The following is a 23,931-nucleotide window of genomic DNA, read 5'->3' on the forward strand; positions in this document are numbered from 1 at the left end:
TGGGCATCCTCCTCGATCCACAGCTAACATTAGAACACAATCTTTTGGCTGTGGCGAGGAGGGCATTTGCCCAGGTTCGCCAAGTGCACCAGTTGCGGCCCTATTTGGACAGGGAGACATTGCTCCCAGTCGCTCATGCACTCATCACCTCGAGGTTCGACTACTGCAATGCTCTCTACATGGGTCTACCTTTGAAGAGTGTTCGGAAACTTCAGATCGTGCAGAATGTGGCCGCGAGAGCTATCACGGGCTTCCCCAAATATGCCCATGTGTCGTCAACACTCTGCTGCTTGCACTGGCTGCCGATCAGTTTCCGGTCACAATTCACAGTGATGGTAATGACCTATAAAACCCTACATGGCATCGGACCAGAATACCTATGAGATCTCCTGTTGCCGCATGAATCCCAGCGGCTGTTTAGGTCCCACAGAGTTGGCCTTCTCCAGGTCCCGTCGACTAAACAATGTCATCCGGTGGGAGCCAGGAGAAGAGTCTTCTCTGTGGCTGCCCCGGCCCTCTGGAATCAATTCCCCCTGGAGATTTGAACTGCCCCTAACCTCCTCGCCTTCCACAAAATGCTAAAGACTCGTCTCTGCTGCCAGGCGTGGGGGGATTAATCTCCCCCCCTTTTCTCTGACCTCTATATTGGTCAGCTGGACCGAGTGTGTATGACTGTGTAGTTAATGGGTTTTTTATACATGTATTTTAATTTAGTTTAAATTTTAACGTTATATTTGTATTGTATTGTATTACTGTCTTGTTGTGAGCCACCCCGAGTCTTCGGAGAGGGGCGGCATACAAATCTAATAAATTCAATTCAATTCAATATGCTATGTCCCAATAAATTGTTCTTTGAGAAAGATGCCTGCCTTGGAGTTCTCATTGTGGTGGATGTATTACTTGGAACCCTGGCACACAGTTCCAAAGCTATGCTCACCAGCTGTGCCTTGGTAGCTGCCCAGATGCAGGCGGTAATGGTCAGCTGGAGGATCCACACGGAAGTTCTGATAGGTGGCATAGACGGACTCCTCTCCGGCACGGAGATCCACGCGTAGCTCGTAGTCCCCTGAAGAGGTCAGCTGGTGCAGAGCATTGTTTCCTGGAATTCCAAAGAGAAAAACGAGGATGAGTCTTCTGAAGGACAGACTCAGCTACATGTAAGGATGTGGGCACCGTTGGAAGAGTCCCCAGGCTGGGGAGACATCATCCTGGAGAGAATCGATCTATGATGGAGACTCTACTCAAAAAGAGGATAAATCAGCACCTAAAAAACAATAACTTATTGGACCCAAATCAGCATGGCTTTACTGAAGGCAAATCATGTCAGACTAATCTCATTGATTTCTCTGACTATGTCACAAAGGTGTTGGATGTAGGTGGTGCCGTGGATATTGCCTATCTGGACTTCAGCAAAGCCTTTGATACAGTTCCACATAAAGAGCTGATAGATAAATTAGTGAAGATTGGACTTAATCCCTGGATAGTTCAATGGATTTGCAGCTGGCTGAAGCGTAGACATCAGAGAGTTATTGTTAACGGTGAGTATTCTGAGCAGAGTCGGGTTACAAGCGGTGTGCCACAAGGGTCTGTTCTGGGTCCTATTCTTTTTAATATGTTTGTGAGTGACATAGGGGAAGGTTTGGTAGGGAAGGTTTGCCTATTTGCCGATGACTCTAAAGTGTGCAACAGGGTTGATATTCCTGGAGGCATCTGTAATATGGTAAATGATTTAGCTTTACTAGATAAATGGTCAAAGCAATGGAAACTGCAGTTTAATGTTTCCAAATGTAAAATAATGCACTTGGGGAAAAGGAATCCTCAATCTGAGTATTGTATTGGCAGTTCTGTGTTAGCAAATACTTCAGAAGAAAAGGATTTAGGGGTAGTGATTTCTGACAGTCTCAAAATGGGTGAACAGTGCAGTCAGGCAGTAGGGAAAGCAAGTAGGATGCTTGGCTGCATAGCTAGAGGTATAACAAGCAGGAAGAGGGAGATTATGATCCCACTATATAGAATGCTGGTGAGACCACATTTGGAATACTGTGTTCAGTTCTGGAGACCTCACCTACAAAAAGATATTGACAAAATTGAACGGGTCCAAAGACGGACTACAAGAATGGTGGAAGGTCTTAAGCATAAAACGTATCAGGAAAGACTTAATGAACTCAATCTGTATAGTCTGGAGGACAGAAGGAAAAGGGGGGACATGATCGAAACATTTAAATATATTAAAGGGTTAAATAAGGTCCAGGAGGGAAGTGTTTTTAATAGGAAAGTGAACACAAGAACAAGGGGACACAATCTGAAGTTAGTTGGGGGAAAGATCAAAAGCAACATGAGAAAATATTATTTTACTGAAAGAGTAGTAGATCCTTGGAACAAACTTCCAGCAGACGTGGTAGGTAAATCCACAGTAACTGAATTTAAACATGCCTGGGATAAACATATATCCATCCTAAGATAAAATACAGAAAATAGTATAAGGGCAGACTAGACGGACCAGGAGATCTTTTTCTGCCGTCAGTCTTCTATGTTTCTATGTTTCTATGTGGTCAGCAAGGAACATTTTGATAATCAATCAATATTCTGAAGAAGGTTAAAGAAAGAGTGGCACTTACAAATGGAATCATTATGGAATTTGTATACAACTATGGAAGTTAGTACAGCCTTATCATCAGTTACCATATTTTTGGAGTATAAGATGCACTGGAGTATAAGACACATCTTAGTTTTGGAGGAGGAAAATAGGAGGAGAAAAAAAATCTACCTACCAGGTATTCATCTAGCTAGAGTCCTTAGTCTGGTGAACTTTGGCACATTATTTTATCCCCTAGTTAGGGCTGAAAAAAGTCTTCTTTGGAGGGAGTAGCAATGAAACAAGCCTGCACAGACTTAGGGCTGGAAAAAAACTTCTGAGGGAGTAGGAATGGAAAAATCCTGCAAAGCCTGGAAGATTGTTAACACCTCGTTAGGGGTGAAAAAAACTTTTTTGAAGGGAGTACCGTAGCAATGAAAACAAGCTTGTAAAAACTTAGAGCTGGAAAAAAACATCTGAGGGAGTAGGAATGAAAAAATCTTGCAAGTTGGAAAGATCATTAGCACCTCGTTAGGGCTGGAAAAATGCTTTGAAAAAGCTACATTCAGAGTATAAAATGCTCCCAGATTTTGAGCCTCTTGTGTGTGAGGGAAAAGGTGCATCTTATACCCCAAAAATATGGCATTTAAAAAAAAAAAAATAACGTTTATTATGGTATAAAATGGAAATAGAAATAAAGATCATGAGAGAATAAGGAAAAGTAAAGAAGAGGACAGGGATGTAGGGTAAAAGGGAAAGAAAAAAGCAGTGACTTTTAACTTTGTTTGCTTCAGTAAAGTACAACGTACATTTATTTTAGCGATGCTAACCATTTCTGTGCACAAGATTGTCAGAATCCAAATTTTATTCCCCCACCACCACCCACCACCGTTTCAAGCATAAAGTCCAGAAATGGGTTCAGCTGAGACAAACCCTTATCCTTCTGTGGGCTCAGTTTCCAGTTTGTAAAAGGTCAGGAAACATAGAAACATAGAAACATAGAAGTCTGACGGCAGAAAAAGACCTCCTGGTCCATCTAGCCTGCCCTTATACTATTTTCTGTATTTTATCTTAGGATGTGTTTATGTTTATCCCAGGCATGTTTAAATTCAGTTACTGTGGATTTATCTACCACCTCTGCTGGAAGTTTGTTCCAAGGATCTACTACTCTTTCAGTAAAATAATACTTTCTCATGTTGCTTTTGATTGTTCCCCCAACTAACTTCAGATTGTGTCCCCTTGTTCTTGTGTTCACTTTCCTATTAAAAACACTTCCCTCCTGAACCTTATTTAATCTTTTAACATATTTAAATGTTTCGATTATGTCCCCCCTTTTCCTTCTGTCCTCCAGACTATACAGATTGAGTTCATTAAGTCTTTCCTGATACGTTTTATGCTTAAGACCTTCCACTATTCTTGTAGCCTGTCTTTGGACCCCTTCAATTTTGTCAATATCTTTTTGTAGGTGAGGTCTCCAGAACTGAACATAGTATTCCAAATGTGGTCTCACCAGCGCTCTATGTAGCGGGATCATAATCTCCCTCTTCCTGCTTGTTATACTTCTAGCTATGCAGCCAAGCATCCTACTTGCTTTCCCTCCTGCCTGACTGCACTGTTCACCCATTTTGAGACTGTCAGAAATCATTACCCCTAAATCCTTTTCTTTTGAAGTTTTTGCTAACACAGAACTGCCAATACAATACTCAGATTGAGGATTCCTTTTCCCCAAGTGCATTATTTTACATTTGGAAACATTAAACTGCAGTTTCCATTGTTTTGACCATTTATCTAGTAAAGCTAAATCATTTACCATATTACAGACGCCTCCAGGAATATCAACCCTATTGCACACTTTAGAGTCATCAGCAAATAGGCAAACCTTCCCTACCAAACCTTCCCCTATGTCACTCACAAACATATTAAAAAGAATAGGAAGGATGAAACGGTAGAAATATGGATGAGGAGACGCAGGCTGTTATAGACTTACCTAGCCAAAATTCCCGGGTGAGGTTGCCAAAGCCAAGCGCATAATTTTGCCAGTCCCGCCAGAAATCCGTCTCACCGTTCATCCGACGTTGAAAGACCTGGGGGGGAGGAGAATGAGAATGAGGATGCCATGATGGAAAAGGAAGGGAAGAAAATTGATAGTCATCAGATATCAGAAAGCAATAAAACCCCAAGATATCCTTCTACATGATTTTGAAAGCAATTTTTCTCAATGTCTATGGCAGGGGCATCAAACTCGATTTTCTTGAGGGATGCATCAGGATTGTGTTTGACCCCAGGGGGTCTGTGGTCTGTGGCCATGATAGGTGTGCCCAACATGACATCACTTGTGATGGGGGACACCTGTGGCCACTCTGGAAACAGCAAAGGACCGGCCCTCTTCTAGTGAAAACGGAGCTCGTGAGAGCCATGCATGGCCCTCCTGAGCTCCAGTTTAACTGGTAGAGAGTCACAGGAGGCCATTCCAATTGGAAAAAAAGCTCATGAGAGCTGTGTGTGCCCCTCCACCAGCTCCGTTTTTGCTAACAGAGAGTTGCAGGATGCTGTCTCAGTCAAAAATAGAGCTTAGGAGCATGTTGGCTATGAATGATGAGATCTACTGTCTGACATATCCGGAAAGATGAGGAAGGATACTGCTTTAAAGACTTCTATTCATTTCCCTTCATTAACCTCAGTCACTATTAAAAATTCTTCAACTGCCAAGGTCTGAAAAAAACAGCACGGATGAAATCATGGCTGGAGGAAACAGCTCCAGCGGTCCTTGGAAGAAGCCAATTATCTAGGCCCTCAACAGTCAGGATTCAGGCCCAGCTACAGCACGGAAACTGCTTTGGTCGCGTTGATGGATGATCTCTGGCGGGCCTGGGACGAGATCATCCAAAGGCATGGGGTGAGGTATCACCAGTATGCGGATGATACCCAGTTATACATCTCCACCCCATGTCCAGTCTACGAAGCAGTGGATGTGATGTGCCGGTGCCTGGAGGCTATTGGGGTCTGAATGGGTGTCAACAGACTCAAAATCAACCCTGATAAGACGGAGTGGCTGTGGGTTTTGCCTCCTAAGGACAATTCCATCTGTCCATCCATTACCCTGGGGGGGGGAACATTGACCCCCTCAGAGAGGGTCCGCAACGTGGGCGTCCTCCTCGATCCACAGCTCACATTGGAGAAACATCTTTCAGCTGTGGTGAGGGGGGCGTTTGCCCAGGTTCACCTGGTGCACCAGTTGCACAGTCACTCATGCCCCCATCACCTCGAGGCTCGACTACTGTAACGCTCTCTACATGGGGCTACCTTTGAAAAGTGTTTGGAAACTTCAGATCGTGCAGAATGCAGCTGCGAGAGCAATCATGGGCTTCCCCAGGTATGCCCATGTTATACCAACACTCCGCAGTCTGCATTGGTTGCCGATCAGTTTCCGGTCACAATTCGAAGTGTTGGTTATGACCTATAAAGCCCGTGATGGCATCGGACCAGAATACATCCGGGTCCGCCTTCTGCCTCACGAATCACAGCAACCAGTTAGGTCCCAAAGAGTCTGTCTTCTTCGGGTCCCGTCAACTAAACAATGTCGTCTGGCAGGACCCAGGGGAAAAAGCCTTCTCTGTGGGGGCCTTGACCCTCTGGAACCAGCTCCCCCCGGAGATCAGAATTTCCCCCACCCTCCTCGCCTTTCGTAAGCTCCTTAAAACCCACCTCTGTTGTCAGGCTTGGGGGAACCGAACTACCCTTTCCCCCCTAGGCCTATACAATTTATGCATGGTATGTTTGTGTGTATGTTTGGTTTTAATAAGGGTTTCTAAATTATTTTAAACATTAGATTTGTTACATGCTGTTCATTACTGTTGTTAGCCGCCCTGAGTCTATGGAGAGGGGCGGCATTCAAATCTAATAAATAAATAAATATAAATAAATGATTCTGTCAACCCTGAAGATGACCTGGTTGAGACCATTTTGAAGCTTTCGTGTTGCCACACTGGAGCTGAGGAATAGGGAAGGGGCCATAGAGATAGCTGGGGTTTTGTAGCCAAAACAAAATACTTTCTCCTGGGAACCAAGGACATTTCCACAGGTGGCCAGAGAAAGGGAGGAGTGATGTTACCAGGCAACCAGACGGCAACCTGATTGGACCATGTGACTGATGGTTTGGGGAAGGGGGAAAACTTTTACTTTTAATTAGGTGAAAACCATGGGAACCTTCAGAGTCAGTTTTCACCAGAACTATGGCAATATGATATACAGCGTTCCCTCGATTTTCACGGGGGATGCGTTCCGAGACCGCCCGCTAAAGTCGAATTTCCGCGAAGTAGAGATGCGGAAGTAAATAACCCATTTTTGGCTATGGACAGTATCACAAGCCATCCCTTAAGACTTTAAACCCCTAAATTACCATTTCCCATTCCCTTAACAACCATTTACTCACCATTATTACTGCTACTCACCATTGAATAAGGCACTTAGTGATCCTGATATTTATAAACATAATTATTTATTAACAATAATAATTATTTTTTGTTATTTATTTGCAAAAATTATTAGTTTGGCGATGACATATGACGTCATTGGGCGGGAAAAACCGTGGTATAGAAAAAAACCATGAAGTATTTTTTAATTAATATTTTTTGAAAAACCGTGCTTTAGACTTTTCGCGAAGTTCGAACCCGCGAAAATTGAGGGAACACTGTATCCAATAAAACTATTCTTTGAGGAATCTACTGGCCTTGGAGTTTTGTTTTCTATGGGATTATTGCTTGGAACTCTGACAGATTCTTTTTCAAGATACTGTAGTTTGACCATTATCAACCCAACCATACTGTTCATACTCACAATCCAGCCTCCCCCATCTGTCTCCATATCACAGAACACCCTCAAGGGACGTTCCCGGTTGCCTCCTAGATAAATTGTTGTTACTCGTGAAGCTCCTGGCCCATTCTGGATTTCTTCTGAGCAGTCCCGAGGGAAGGGAAATGTCAGGTGCCCTGTCCAAGAAAGAAAGAAAGGGTGATCAATGGATCCATTCAGGATTTTGGTATTTAGGAAGTCCATCAGAGTTTGTTGCAAAAAAAAAAAAAAATCAATTTCCAGAAGCACACACAAATAACTGATTCAGCTGCATTCATTAACTTCTTTATAAATATAGTAACAGATGAATTTACAGGTGAACACACACACACACACACACACACACACACACACACACACACCACAAGTAGATTATTTCTTCCAGTAAACACAAGCAGGAGAGTTAGTTTCATTTCAGTAGAGCAGACAAGCACAGAGTGGGCTGGGAGTACAGAGTGGAGTGAGCCATGCCCAACCTTAAGCTTAAGTTTTCAGTTTTGATTCTCAGCACAGACTCAGAAGTGTTTAGCTCTCATTGGCTGGCTTAGTTGCTATGCCTATTCATTGGCTGATCTTGTTAACATGGCTCTCCCAGTTCATGAATATCTTAACAAAGTCTCAAAGAGCTGCAGATAGTCTGTCTCAAACATAGACATCAGGGAACCTATAGTGTGTATTACCAGTGGTGAAAGATGTGGAAATGGAAGCTGTTGGTGTTCCCCTCCTCACTGCCTGGACTTGGACTTGGTACCGGCTTGAAGGAATCAGATCTTGAAGTTTGTACGATGTGACGGAAGCATCCAGAGGGATCTCCTGTGGAGAACAAAATAAGGGCAGGGAAATTTAGGCCAGCAATACAGTGGTACCTCGTGATACTAACCCCTCGTGATACGAACACTTCGAGATACGAACCCGGGTTCAGAAAATTTTTGCCTCTTCTTATGAACTTTTTTTGCCTTACGAACCCACCGCAGATCGCAAAATGGTGCTCCGCTGGGCGCCGCCACCCGGTTTAAAACAGTCGGGGGGCTTCTCGGCGTTCTCCCGAACCCGAACCCAAACTTTTTGGGTTCGGGAGGCCGCCGAGAAACACGGCCCCCCGCCTGTCACCTTCTTAAACAGCAGGGGGGCTTCTCGCCGTTCTCCCAAGCCTGAACCCAGACGTTTGGGTTTGGGTTCCGGAGGCCGCCGGGAAGTGCCCGGCTGTTTCAGAAGGTTACAGCCGGGCGGTGCCGGGCAGCAGACCACCGTTTTTGCGATCGGCGGTGGCGTTTTCGGCCAATCTGGAGGCTGGAAAGGAGGTGGGGAATCCCAATAGGGAATTCCATGGGCAGAGCTTTGATGTCACGAAGACGTCCTTCCTGGAGGCCATGTTTTGGCGGAGCGCCATTTTGGGATTTCCCCCCCCCTTGCACGCATTAATCGCTTTTACATTGTTTCCAATGGGAAACATTGTTTCATGTTACGAACATTTCGCCTTACGAACCTCCTTCCGGAACCAATTTGGTTCGTAAGACAAGGTATTACTGTATATAAGTGCTTTGAGTTGCAGATATATGGAGAACAATATGTGAAATGTCCCAAAGGTGCTTTTTCAAAAGGCAACTGAAAAACAGTGGCTAGGTACCTTTGATTGTCCATCGGGGGTCTCATAACTCAACAGATAACCCTCAGAAGGGACACCAGGGGGTGACCAGGTAAGACGTGCACTGCGGGGGAAAATTTCCGTAGCACGCAGGTCCCGGGGCCCATCTGCTCCTGCAGGAGGAGGAGGAAGATGAGAGTTCAAAAAACCATGAATAAAATTGTACACTTAAGAAATTTTCTGGTTTTAAGTCAGGTGCTCCCTGTAAATGTATCTTTGGAATCGCCCCTATTAACTCCACTATTCACTCTAATTGATGGATTGACTGGTTAATTGATCATGCCACATCAAGACTTGAATCTTAGCAACCACATAGGTGCATCTTTCTAGGAGGGTCTGTTCCCTCAACCTGGCACTTTGGGTCTTCCAATGTTGTTGTTGTTGTTGTTGTTGTTATTATTATTTATTAGATTTGTATGCCGCCCCTCTCCGTAGACTCGGGGCAGCTCACAACAACAACAAAGACAATGTAAGAACAAATCTAATAATTTAAAAAACACTAAAACCCCCATTATTAAAAGCAAGCATACACGCAAACATACCATGTATAAACTGTATAGGCCCGGGGGAGATGTCTCAGTTCCCCCATGCCTGACGGGAGAGATGGGTCTTAAGAACTTTACGAAAGGCAAGGAGGGTGGGGGCAGTTCTGATCTCCCGGGGGAGCTGGTTCCAGAGGGTCGGGGCCGCCACAGAGAAGGCTCTTCTCCTGGGTCCCGCCAAATGACATTGTTTAGTCGACGGGACCCGGAGAAGGCCAACTCTGTGGGACCTAACCGGTCGCTGGGATTCGTGCACCCACTACCACTACTGTAATGCAGCCTATCCACTCACCAGTGGTGAAAGTAGCGCTGATGGGAGAACTCCGGTTTCCTTCTTTCTCCCCATAGACATTGGCCCAATATTCCATGTCCCTTTGCAGCTCTGACAGCTGAAGCTGGACACGATTTCCTGGAACCGATTCAGAGACCTGTGAGCCTGGGTGGAAAAAATGCAGAATAAGTAAATACAGAGATGAAATCTATTCCGAGTGGAGCCTCAGCCAAACCAGATCAAGAGTCGTGGATTGGAGGGAGGGGGTGTCTTCAACTTTAAGACTCGTGGACTTCAACTCCCAGAATTCCCCAGCCAACTGTCAACTCTAGAGTGAATTTGGCTGAAGCCAACTTTTGCTGCCTCACAGTTGACACGAACTCTGGAGGGGGAGGGAAGAAGGGAAGCGGATAGACTGGCTAGCAGTCATAACAAAAAACTTTCTCATGGGAACCAAGGTCAACCCAACAGGTGGCAGTTGGCGGAGAAGAGGAGTGATCAAGGCACCCACTAAATGCCTTCTTCGGACAATGTGACCTGTGGCATTCGGGGAGGGGAAACAATTACTCTTTTAATTATACTATAAACATGGGAAAACTTTCAGAATTGGCTTTCCCTAGCTGTGCCAATACGATACGCTCAATAAACATGTTCTCTGAGGAATCTGCCTGCCTCAGAGTTCTCCTTCCAGTGGGTGCATCACTCAAAATGCTGACACCAATATGGCTGTCTGGCAAATTCCCGGAAATTGAAGTCCACAAGTTGCCAAGTTTTGGGGGGGCTAGTCTAAGATAACAGAATACAGAAGGCAATAAAATGAGAAATATGAAGACATGAGAAGAAAATATTGCAGGAAAAGAAAACACAGCAGAATCTTCTTTGTAGCAACTCCATACATGCTGTTGTGTTTGGGCCTGGGCCAGCCATTGCTCCCACAGATGGGAGAGACGCGGCACTAAGTGAGTACGAAAGCCTGGCTGACAGCCAGGAAGATGTGGCAGACAGCCAGGAAGAAGTGGCAGACAGCCAGGAGAATGAGGCCACTGGTTTGCAGGATTCAGCAGACAGCCCAGGGGATTTGGCATGCAGTCCCTCAGACAGTCTTTCGTCCTTGGGTTCTTCTGCAGATCAATATATTGATCTGCGTAGCTGAAGAGCTATGCAAAGGAGGGATCAATTGAAGGAATATTACAAGTCATCAGAGTAGCACCTGGGCTGGGTGTGGTTCTTATACTGAGGGCTGGGTGTGGTTCCCTTAATGAGGGCTAAAGGTATAAAAGGGAACAAAGGCACAAGGCAAACTGTGGCTGTTTATCTGTGTTATTTTGTGGTTCCTGCTCTGAAGTTTCTGTTCCGTGCCTTTGGATTTCAATCCAGTTTTTTCAGACACGTGGGAGGTGAAACCTCTGGGACTTGCTGTTTGCTCCAAAGATTTAAAAGGACTCCTGAAATGTCTTTGCTCATTCCAGGTTGTCTTTGTTTGTTTTTTCCTGTGTTTTTGTATGCGGCTGAAGTAAGCCTTGCACTATCATTGTTTCTTGACACTAAGGACTGTTTTGAGTAACCCTTTTTTGTTTATTTAATACAAGTTTGCTGATTAGCAGAGCACGTGTGTGTTTGATTTCTTTTCCTTGGACTGTTACGCATTGCCTGAGCCCAGTCAGGCAGAACACATGCTGCCTCTCAAAGCTTCCTATCCTGGCATCTAGAGTACCCGACATCATTTCTTTTTTTAAAAAAAGTTTTATTTATTAGTTTTTCCAAATTTTAAAAACAACATTTCTATAGTTTAATACAGATCAATGCCCATCCCCCCCCCAGTTTGTTACATTTCTTATAATCACTTCTTTATAAGAACATATATTATATTGCATATTTATATGTTTTTCATTTTTTGTATGTCCTTTCACATTTTATCCCAGTCATTTGCCTTTATTGCTTATCCAAATCTCATAGTATTCTGAGTAGAGGACCCGACATAATTTCATAATTTGCTTTCTCCCTTCTAAACTTGTCATTGCTCTTTCTGGGGATCTCGTTACCTCCATTCGAAATCGACTTTTTCAAAGTTCTTTGATTTATAGATTCTTCCTTTCACACAACAATTTTCAATTTGGTCCTCATTCAAATAACTTTTGTGCCACCAGTTGCGGCCCTATTTGGACAGGGAGTCATTGCTCACAGTCGCTCATGCCCTCATCACCTCAAGGTTCGATTACTGCAACGCTCTCTACATGGGGCTACCTCTGAAAAGTGTTCGGAAACTTCAGATTGTGCAGAACGCGGCCGCGAGAGCCATCGTGGGGCTTCCTAGATTCACCCACGTTTCTACAACACTCATTGGCCTGCATTGGCTGCCGATCAGTTTCCGGTCACAATTCAAAGTGTTGGTTATGACCTTTAAAGCCCTACATGGCATTGGACCAGAGTACCTCCGGGACTGTCTTCTGACGCATGAATCCCAGCGACCAATAAGGTCCCACAGAGGGGGCCTTCTCCGGGTCCCGTCGACCAAACAATGTCGTTTGGCGGGCCTCAGCGGAAGAGCCTTCTCTGTGGCAGCCCCGGCCCTCTGGAATCAACTCCCCCCGGAGATTAGAACTGCCCCCCACCCTCCTTGCCTTTCGTAAATTACTCAAGACCCATCGATACCGCCAGGCATGGGGGAGTTGAGACACCTTTCCCCCAGGCTTTTTAATATTTATGTTTGGGTATGTATATGTTGTTTGCTTTTTTAAATATGATAGGGTTTTATGTGCTTTTTAATATTAGATTTGTTTTCGCTGGAATATTGTTTTTATTATTGTTGTGAGCCGCCCCGAGTCTTCGGAGAGGGGCGGCATACAAATCTAATAAATTGAATTTAATTGAATTGAATTCGGAACTGAGTTTAACTACCTTTTGGGAAAGAGGGAGGCTATCATAGTTTTGAATGATTTCTCAGCGACTGGTTGTTAAGTGAGGACTACCTGCGTTCAAGGTTCAAGTGGGCACGTATAGGGAAGCACAGAGATATCCTGGTAGGAGGAACATGAAGGCATTGAGCGAAGCAATAGAAGAGATGAAAAAGAAACTGAAGGTTGTCCACAGCCTCAGGAAAATATATTTTAAATTAAAGCGGTTGTAAGGTGATGGGAGACTCTTGTTTCTCTTATTTCTTACCTGTGCTGGTGATAGGTCCGTAGGTGACGATGTAGTTGTTCATCTCAGCCACAGCAGGACGCCACGTCAGCACGGCGGAGGTATCGGTTACATTGACAGCCCGCAAATCGGAAGGACCGTCTGGCACTGTGAGTAGGAGAAGATTGCCTGAATGTTTCCCTCAAAAGGGACTTCCTACACCAAAGTTCCCCAGGAGCAAGGGGAGGGAAGTGGAGGGGATGATTTTGAGGGAGGAGCAGGTGTTCCTGTGTGCATGCGTGCACAAGTGCCCACAATGTTTGCAGTGATGCTGTCGAGAGTGGCGTGAGGCTTGCATGGATGGGACCACGAATGCCCATAACGCACGAGTGAGGCCGTGATGAGGCTCACGCAAGTGAGGGGGCAATCACCACTTGTCTGAAATGGTATAGGGCAGTGATAGAAACATAGAAACATAGAAGTCTGACTGCAGAAAAAGACCTCATGGTCCATCTAGTCTGCCCTTATACTATTTCCTGTATTTTATCTTAGGATGGATATATGTTTATCCCAGGCATGTTTAAATTCAGTTACTGTGGATTTATCTACCACGTCTGCTGGAAGTTTGTTCCAAGGATCTACTACTCTTTCAGTGAAATAATATTTTCTCATGTTGCTTTTGATCTTTCCCCCAACTAACTTCAGATTGTGTCCCCTTGTTCTTGTGTTCACTTTCCTATTAAAAACACTTCCCTCCTGAACCTTATTTAACCCTTTAACATATTTAAATGTTTCGATCATGTCCCCCCTTTTCCTTCTGTCCTCCAGACTATACAGATTGAGTTCATGAAGTCTTTCCTGATACGTTTTATGCTTAAGACCTTCCACCATTCTTGTAGCCCGTCTTTGGACCCGTTCAATTTTGTCAATATCTTTTTGTAGGTGAGGTCTCCTCACCTTTTGTAGGTGATGGCGAACATTTTTTGGTTTGCATGCCAAAAGAAGGGCTGTGGTTCACATTACAGGACTAGACCAAACTGGCTGTCAACATTACCATAACAACAAAATTAGAGTTGAGTCTTGGTTCGCAGTTACAAACTGTGTGCTCACACCCATAATTCCATAGGGGCCCCCACGTGCATGCCGGTTCGGCAATGCCCCATCACTGCCGGTTCGGCGAGCGGGTGGAAATTTCCACCACCGGTACGGGCAAACCGGTCCGAACTGGCAGCAATTGTTATTTTTTAGATTTTAATTATTAGATTTGTTATTATGTATTGCCTTTATCACTGTTGTGAGCCGCCCCGAGTCTACGGAGAGGGGCGGCATACAAGTCTAATAAATAATAATAATAATAATAGTAATAATAATAATAATAATAATAATAATAATAATAATAATAATATTAATAATAACCCACCACTGCTGCTAGGTAACATTTAAGCTTCTTGACCTCATGAATTACCTGTGGTGATATAGCCCACCAATGGCTCACTCTCTTCAAACCCGCGGATAGACATTACGGCGACCTCATAGCTGGCCCCAGGAGTCAGACCCTCAATGATTGTCCTGAGTTCAGATTCATCCACTGCAATACTTTTGGGCTCCCCTAAAAACAGAGAAAAAACAGAGCTGATATCTTTGCCTGAAATGTTATGAAGTGCTGGAGAGATACATTTGATTTCTTGATGTACTACTCTCCAATAGGATAGGCAGCTTCTTGAGCAAAAGGCATCCAATTCATTTGGAGAGGGCCAGACTGGAAAAGTTTACACTGAAATACAGGCCGACGGAATAATTACATTTCTGGAAGTGGTTTGTTATTTCTTATGGCTGAATGTAAGGACGGACTGAAATTCACCCACTTAGTTTCCATGCTTAAGGCAAGACTGGAACTCAGTTTCCCAATGCTTAGTCCAGCACCTTAATCACCAGACCAGTGATGGCTAACCTTTTTCTTGTTGCGTGCTGGCACCCATAATGCATTGCACAGGTGACACCACTGTCACGCTGAATATTGACAGCCCCAGAGACATTCAGTAATTAAATAGTTAACTGTGTGTGTTTCTTTAAGATCCTCCTGTTATGATGTAATATCCTGCCACATCACCATACCTCATATCCTCCTTCTTCATACTCTGTTGTTTTATTCTCCATTCCTATTCTAGCCTCCATCATGTGAAGACGTGTTTATTAATTTGTCCCTCCCGACATATTTGTTTTGTACTTTTATAATAAAAAGAAATCTTGCTTTGAAAATAAACGACTGGGTTCTCAGTCCATCATCTCTGCGGTGGGTTAGTGTTCAAATGGACATTAATCACTCACACCGTGACAACCACTACTCTGCATGCCCAGCCATACCGTGCATGCATGTGTGACCCCCTTGCATTCCCCCTGCATATGGAAGCGCAATCTCCTCACCCCAATTTGGGCCTAGTAGGCCTCCCTGCAGCTTCCTGAGACCAAAAACGGGCCATGGGGGGTGCACTCCCTGCCCCCTTTTGGGCCCTGTAGACCACCTGCAGCCTCCTGTGACCAAAAACGGGCCTCACAGGGAGGGAGGTGTTTTACTCCTTTGGCCCATTTTGGGCCTAGTCAGCTTCCCTGCAGTCTCCTGGGACCAAAAAGGGGCCACATGAGGGGTGGGGTGCACTCCCTGCCTCGTTTTGGGCCTTGTAGGCCTCTTGCAGCCTCCTGTGATCAAAAACAGGCCTCACGGGGGGGAGGTGTTTTACTCCCTTGGCCCATTTTGGGCCTATTCAGCCTCCCTGCAGTCTCCTGGGACCAAAAATGGGCCACTTGAGGGGCGAGGGTGCACTCCCTGCCTCCTTTTGGGCCTTGTAGGCCTCTTGCAGCCTCCTGTGACCAAAAACGGGCCTCACAGGGGGGAGGTGTTTTACTCCCTTGGCCCATTTTGGGCCTAGTCAGCCTCCCTGCAGTCTCCTGGGACCAAAAATGGGCCACATGAGGGTGTGTGTGCACTCCCTGCCCCCTTTTGGGCCTTGTAGGCCTCTTGCAGCCTCCTGTGACCAAAAAGGGGCCCCACGGGGGGGAGCACTGTATTCCCTTGGCCCATTTTGGGCCTAGTCAGCCTCCCTGCCCCAAAACAGTATATGCTGTGCTTGTGCCCGACGGCAGGGCACATGCGTAGATGCATACGCACACACGTGTGTGGAGGGGTGGGCAACTCACGCACCCCCATACATGTGTGTGCATGTGCGTCTCCCATATGTGCCCTGCTGTCGGCACATGCACAGCAGATACCCCAAAATCGGCTGGCTGCCGGGACGTGCATGATCATTGGAAATGAGTCGGGCGATGGTTGGCGTGCCTTCAGAGAGGGCTCTGCGTACCACCTATGACACGCTTGCTATAGGTCCGCCACCACGGCATTAGACCAGACTGGCTGTGAACATTACCATAACAACAAAATTAGAGTTGAGTCTTGGTTTGCAGTTACAAAGTGTTAAGACCACTGAAGAGGCCCAACTGGATTAACAGGGCACAATAAGGTTTAAACCCAGTTTCATAAAATACAATTGCTATACAATTGCTAACCCTAGCTCTTGATCCTAACCTTGTTTCCAAATAAACCACGTTCAACTGATTCACAATGGTTGGCTTTTTTCTCAGGCGCCATTTCTATTCCACCTCAGCTCTTTCTGCCATATTGTGTGAGCTCAGCTAAGACGTTCCTTCTGCTGTTTAACAGACGCCTCCGGGCAGTAATGGGTAGACATTTTTTTTGCCACACTGTAGGTGTGGCTTATTTTGTGGGTGTGGCTTAATGGCCATGTGACTGGGTAGGAGTTGCTTGCCGGCTATGTGACCAGGTGGGAGTGGCTTGAACGATCATCATCATTCAAGTGAACTATTAAGTCTCCGATTACAACATTACCAGTGTCGCTCGCTGGGGTGACAATTTGCTTCGCGTTTCCTGCGCTCTCCTTCCTGGGTTGCCCTCCCGCCTCAGACTGGGTAGCTAAGTAAACGGGTGCTTCCAGAAACATAAATGCTGCCAGCGCCATTTCCACCCATGCCTTCTGCTTGCATCTCAGGCGGGAGGTGGCCGTATGAGGCTGGAGGGGAGCCAGGAAAGCAGGGAAAAAAAGGAGAGCCGAGCCAAGACTGATAATCCAGGAAGTGACTGCCGCCGATCAGCTGGAGCTGCGCACGCAGCTTCATATCCACTGGTGGAACTGTGTTCCACCCCGTCCTGCCTGCTGCCCCCCCGCCTCCAGGGAACAAGTAGATAAAGACCCTCACCGCCATCTGAAGGCTGGAAAGAAACTTTGTAGCCATCAATGCGAGAGGCTGGGGGTCTCCAGTTTGCTACCACAGAGGTCTCATGAATGTCACTGAACCGCAAATCCTGGGGGCCATCCAGCTCTGGAAGAAGGGAGAAGAGAACAAGTGAGAGATGGGTCTGCGTGTCTCTTTGTAGAAAATAAAGCAAGGAAAACATCATCGTAGGAAGAGTCAATTTCTTACTCAAAAGATTTCTTACCCAATCTAACCCAAAGATGAAACGCCCCGCCACCAACTAAGGAAATCTTCTTAGTTGCTTCTCGTAGAACTAAGAAGAATTTTCCTGACAGCTTACATCAATTAATCGGTGGAATGGCTTACCTCCAGAAGTTGTGAATTCTCTAACACTGGAAGTTTTTAGGAAGAGAACCGGACCACCATTTTGTCTCAAATATTAAGTGTTTCCTGCCTGAGCAAAGGATTGGACCAGCAAACTGGTAGCAGTGGCAGTGGGAAGTTCTGCCCAACTGCCCAGGGCACTTCTAAAACCCGATAGCAATATGTTTTAGAACCCATTGCTGATTTGTTTGTTTGTTTGTTCATTCATTCATTTGACTTCTATGCCACCCAATCCCAATGGTACTCAGGTTGGTTGATCCAGAAGACCTCCAAGGTCCCTTCTGTTCTGCCGGGCTCTCTGATAGGAGCCTCCCAAAAATTCAAGGGTACAAATTTCAGACACACACACGTTTGAAAATTCAAAACAATGTTCTTTATCACAAAATTCAAAATAAACAAAGCACTCTTTTTGTATTGCAAAGAGCACTCTTCCCAAAACAACCAGGTAGTCTGTACAATTTCCCTTAAGCAGTCATTAAGTACTTAGCTAGCAGCTGTGAAGAAACTTCACACCCCTTCTTCTTCCAATGAAGGGAGACACACACACACGTTGCTCTGCTTTGGTTTCAAAGGCGTGAAAAAGCAACAAAGCCCAGCAACACAAGATTCCCGACGAACTCCGATCAGATATTCTTCCACAACGGCCAAACCCACATGCTGCTATTTATAGCAGCAGCCCTAATTACTGGAGCCCCACCCAAACACAGGTGGCCTCCCTTATTTCCTGTAATATGTTCTTACTTGGTCTCTTCTACGCATAATTCTGCGCTTGCGTGGGTCCAAAATGTCATCATCCGAATCAATGGAAGATAAGGGAGATTGACTGCCTGGGCTGTGTGCCAGGCCCTCCTCTGCCGAGTCACTCCCACCTTCTTCTTCATCTGAGGAAACTAAACTCTGAACTGATTCTGTCGGCAATAACACAGGCCTGTGACATGTTGAATTTCCCCCTGCATCCACCTCCCTATTCCCTGGGGCAGGAGCTGGGCCAGAACCAACCACAACACCTTCCAACTCTCTTCTTTTATTCTAATCCTCTAATACAGGGGTCCCCAAACATGGCGATTTTAAGACTTGTGGATCTCAACATGTTGGTTGGGGGAATTCTGGAGGTTGAAGTCCCCAAGTCTCAAAGCTGTCACGTTTGGAGAGCCCTGACATAATTTAAAACAGAACAGAACAACAACAAAAAACGAAGAGTAAATGTTACAACTGCCTTAAAACGCAGCAAGGGTTTATATGGAGAAACGGATGGCTCGGGTGGGTGGCTTCAGCCATCAAAATGTTGAATTCCCTTTCTCCTTGCCCCAAGGCCTCAGTTCAAATTGGGGCTTTGCCTACCGCCGCTTTTAAATTTTAATTTATTTTAAGGAAGAAATGAAAAAATGGCCTTGTGGATTTTACCTCAGATGTGGATGCAGCTGGGACCTGCGGAAAAGTCCAGAAACGAGGCCTGTGGTTTGGCCTGTGCCTCTCACACGCTCGCCCCTTCCCCTTAAAAGGCTTCCCTCCCTCCCTCCCTCTTGGGATTCATGATGACCAATTCGGCCGACCACAAAGAAAACAGCACATTGCCAAAGATGAAATTGCTCGGGACATGCATAAAAGAAACTACGGTTGGAAGCTGGCCCAGCCTGACGTGAACCAAGCAGGAATGCACAGCTGCTGAGCCGCTTATGGTCTCTCACAAGATAGAAACATAGAAGACTGACGGCAGAAAAAGACCTCATGGTCCATCTAGTCTGCCCTTATACTATTTCCTGTATTTTATCTTACAATGGATATATGTTTATCCCAGGCATGTTTAAATTAAGTTACTGCGGATTTACCAACCACGTCTGCTGGAAGTTTGTTCCAAGGACCTACTATTCTTTTAGTAAAATAACATTTTCTCATGTTGCTTTTGATCTTTCCCCCAACTAACTTCAGATTGTGTCCCCTTGTTGTTCTTGTGTTCACTTTCCTATTAAAAACACTTCCCTCCTGGACCTTATTTAACCCTTTAACACATTTAAATGTTTCGATCATGTCCCCCCTTTTCCTTCTGTCCTCCAGACTATACAGATTGAGTTCATGAAGTCTTTCCTGATACGTTTTATGCTTAAGACCTTCCACCATTCTTGTAGCCCGTCTTTGGACCCGTTCAATTTTATCCATATCTTTTTTAGTAGGTGAGGCCTCCAGAACTGAACACAGTATTCCAAATGTGGTCTCACCAGCGCTCTATATAGCGGGATCATAATCTCCCCCTTCCTGCTTGTTATACCTCTAGCTATACAGCCAAGCATCCTACTTGCTTTCCCTACTGCCTGACTGCACTGTTCACCCATTTTGAGACTGTCAGAAATGGGTGAACAGTGCAGTCAGATCAGCTCTGAGCTTTTAAAAATTGTTATCTCTGCCTCGATGTCCCAAAATGGCTTTTCTAGGGCAGATGAGCAGGTAAAGGTCAAGAGTGGGCAGAACTAAACTTGACAGAGAGGGTTTGGTTGTGATGGAGATAAAAGTAGAAACTGGATTCTCTGTATGGTTTCTTATAATAAATAATAATAATAACAACAACAGAGTGGGAAGGGACCTTGGAGGTCTTCTAGTCCAACCTCCTGCTTAGGCAGGAAACCCTACAGTACTTCAGACAGATGGTTATCCAACATCTTAAAAATTTCCAGTGTTGGAGCATTCACAACTTTTGGAGGCAAGCTGTTCCACTGATTAATTGTTAGGAATGTTAGGAAATTTCTCCTTAGTTCTAAGTTGCTTCTCTCCTTGTTTAGTTTCCACCCATTGCTTCTTGTTTTACCTTCAGATGCTTTGGAGACTAGTTTGATTGCTTTGTGACAACCCCTAAGATATTGGAACACTGCTATCATGTCTCCCCTGGTCCTTCTTTTCATTAAACTAGACATACCCAGTCCCTGCAATCGTTCTTCATATCTTTTAGCCTCCAGTCCTCTAGTCATCTCTGTTGCTCTTCTCTGCACTCTTTCTAGAGTCTCAACATCCTTTTTGCATCGTGGTAAAAACTGAATGCAGTATTCCAGGTGTGGCCTTATAAAGTGGTATTAACACTTCATGAGATCTTGATTTTATCCCTCTTTAATGCAGCCTAGAACTGTGTTGGCGTTTTCGCAGCTGCTGCACAATGCTGGCAGTTGCGTAACAATTTCTTCTATACCTCTTCCAGAAGTCCTAAGGAAGAGGACTCTATTATGGTTAGTTCCTAGCTTATTCCCAGGATAAAGGGAGGGGACCAGGAAGAATATCAGAGGTTACTACAGCTGTTGTTGATATGCCTCTCCTGTGAAATCTGGAATGATGATGAAAACAGCCAAGAAATGGCTCCCTCTTCCTCCTTTGTTTTTTTTTTTTTTTAGCCAAAGATGCTCAGATTTTTCTGGCAAAGAAGCCGAACTATTTCCCCACCAGTTCTGTGAGTTCCAGGTTCTCCCAATCCTTCACTTCATACTTGTCAGGAATACCCCAAAGCATGAAGCTTGCCCCTTCACCATCATCCCACCTCTCGTAGCTTCTCTTTCCCTTCTAAGAATTGACCAGGGAGTTACTGACATCACAGAAGCTCAGACAATAATTATGGGGCAAGGCTTTTAAGTAAATGGTATGTTTTCAGCTTTGCCAAGGAATGGAATGGAATGCATCCATATCTATCTATCTATCTATCTATCTATCTATCTATCTATCTATCTATCTATCTATCTATCTATCTATCTATCTATCTATCTATCTATCTATCTATCTATCCTACCTATCTACCTACCTACCTATCTCTCTCTTTATATATATAAATCTATCAATATCTACCTACCTACCTACCTATCATTTCTCTCTATCTATAAAATCTATCAATTTCTCTCTCTCTCTCTCTCTCTCTCTATCTATCTATCTATCTATCTATCTATCTATCTATCTATCTATCTATCCTACCTATCTACCTACCTACCTACCTCTCTCTTTATATATATAAATCTATCAATATCTATCTACCTACCTACCTACCTATCATTTCTCTCTATCTATCAATCTATCAATTTCTATCTATCTATCTATCTATCTATCTATCTATCTATCTATCTATCTATCTATCTATCTATCTATCTATCTATCTATCTATCTACCTACCTACCTACCTACCTACCTACCTACCTACCTACCTACCTACTTACCTATCATACCTACCTACCTACCTACCTACCTCTCTCTATATATAAATCTATCAATATCTACCTACCTACCTACCTATCATATCTATCTATCAATCTATCAATTTCTATCTATCTATCTATCTATCTATCTATCTATCTATCTATCTACCTACCTACCTACCTACCTACCTACCTACCTATCATCTCTCTCTCTCTTTCTCTCTCTCAATCACTCACTCAATCAATCAATCACTCAATCAATCAACCTACCTACCCACCCACCCACCCACCTACCCATCTACTTGCCTATCTACCTATCATATCTCTATGAATCTATGTATCTATGTATCTATGTATCTATGCATCTATGCATCTATGTCTGTCTGTCTGTCTGTCTGTCTGTTTGTATCTCTCTATCTCTCTATCTCTCTATCTATCTATCTATCTATCTATCTATCTATCTATCCATCCATCCATCCATCCATCCATCCATCCATCTACCCATCTAACATCCATCTGTCAGTCAGTCTGTCTGCCCGTCAATCTATCTAATTAGCTAGATAGTTAGCTAGCTCTCTTTTTGTGATTGACACCCACTTAGTACTTTCATTGAGAAGTGTGTGTTCCTGGAGTGTTTTTTTTTGTTTCGTTTTTACATTGGGGTAACTCATGCTTTCCCTTTACCTAGCCCGCTTGTCTTTGTTCCAGTGTTGATTTCCGCCACTTCTGACTCATCCTTGATGCCATAGACCGTCAGGCTGTATTCGGTACTGGGTGTGAGTTCCTGGAGGATGATGGAGCGCGCATCTCCAGGCAGTATAATTTCTTTGGCTGGGACAGGCGTCTGGCCACTTCCTAAACTGTCCTTCCATCTCACAAGGAAAGAGTCAAATTCCCCCTCGGGGACCTCCCAGCCAAGATGCAGAGTCGTGGAGGTCACTTCAGAGACCACAAGATGATCGAGCAAGGGAGCTGGAGTGCTGGTGCTTTCTGAGAAAGCTGCAGGAAGAAAGAATGCAAACGGGTGAGGGTCCCACAAACGGGGAATGGGATAAGACAGACAACACTAGAAACATAGAAACATAGAAGACTGACGGCAGAAAAAGACCTCCTGGTCCATCTAGTCTGCCCTTATACTATTTTCTGTATTTTATCTTAGGATGGATCTATGTTTATCCCAGGCATGTTTAAATTCAGTTACTGTGGATTTACAAATCACGTCTGCTGGAAGTTTGTTCCAAGGATCTACTACTCTTTCAGTAAAATAATATTTTCTCATGTTGCTTTGGATCTTTCCCCCAACTAACTTCAGATTGTGTCCCCTTGTTCTTGTGTTCACTTTCCTATTAAAAACACTTCCCTCCTGGACCTTATATAACCCTTCAACATATTTAAATGTTTCAATCATGTCCCCACTTTTCCTTCTGTCCTCCAGACTATACAGATTGGGTTCATTAAGTCTTTCCTGACACTATTTTGAGGGCCATTGCCAGTCCTTGTGACCTGCATCCCAGGGGTTGGTGAAATCACAATACAACTGAACACAGAGACTGCCATATTTTTTGGAGTATAAGACGCACTGGAGTATGAGACGTAGCTTAGTTTTGGGGGAGGAAAATAGGGGGGGAGGAGAATCTATCTACCAGATATTCATCTGGATGGCATCGTTAGTCTGGTCATTTTATCCCCTGGTTAGGGCTGAAAAAAACCTTATTCGGAGGGAGTAGCAATGAAAAGAAGCCTGCAAAGATCTAAGGTTGGAAAAAGTGTAGGTGTAGGAACGAAAAAAATCCTGCAAGCCTGGAAGATCGTTAGCACTTCCTTAGGGCTGAAAAAACCTTTTTTGGAGGGAGCAGCAATGAAAACAAACCTGGAAGCCTGGGCGATCCTTAGCACCTCGTTAGTATTGGGGGGGGGGAAGCTTCAAAAAAGCTACATTTGAAATATAAGACACACCTAAATTTTCAGCCTCTTTTATGGGAAAAAATAGTGTGTCCTATTTATTTATTTATTTATTTATTTTATTTATTACATTTGTATGCCACCCATCTCCGTAGACTCGGGGCGGCTCGCAACAATAACAAGAACAATGTAAGGACAAATCTAATAATTTAAAA

General features: G+C 44.5%; 1 protein-coding gene across 2 annotated transcripts in view; it reads right to left on the bottom strand.

The window, feature by feature from the left end:
- Positions 1–23,931, bottom strand: part of LOC139163009 (tenascin-X-like) — a 178,364-nt gene that overhangs the window by 4,943 nt on the left and 149,490 nt on the right. For both annotated transcript variants that reach the window (XM_070743897.1, XM_070743898.1), the window contains 10 exons: positions 22,499–22,813; positions 17,274–17,396; positions 14,470–14,613; positions 13,047–13,172; positions 9,906–10,049; positions 9,054–9,184; positions 8,107–8,239; positions 7,412–7,563; positions 4,563–4,659; positions 938–1,099 (listed from right to left, as the gene is read on the bottom strand). In XM_070743897.1, the coding sequence (XP_070599998.1) occupies positions 938–1,099; positions 4,563–4,659; positions 7,412–7,563; positions 8,107–8,239; positions 9,054–9,184; positions 9,906–10,049; positions 13,047–13,172; positions 14,470–14,613; positions 17,274–17,396; positions 22,499–22,813 (1,527 nt within the window). The remainder of the gene's footprint in view (positions 1–937; positions 1,100–4,562; positions 4,660–7,411; positions 7,564–8,106; positions 8,240–9,053; positions 9,185–9,905; positions 10,050–13,046; positions 13,173–14,469; positions 14,614–17,273; positions 17,397–22,498; positions 22,814–23,931) is intronic.

The sequence above is a fragment of the Erythrolamprus reginae genome, chromosome 2, assembly GCF_031021105.1.
Source record: "Erythrolamprus reginae isolate rEryReg1 chromosome 2, rEryReg1.hap1, whole genome shotgun sequence".
Taxonomy (NCBI): domain Eukaryota; kingdom Metazoa; phylum Chordata; class Lepidosauria; order Squamata; family Dipsadidae; genus Erythrolamprus; species Erythrolamprus reginae.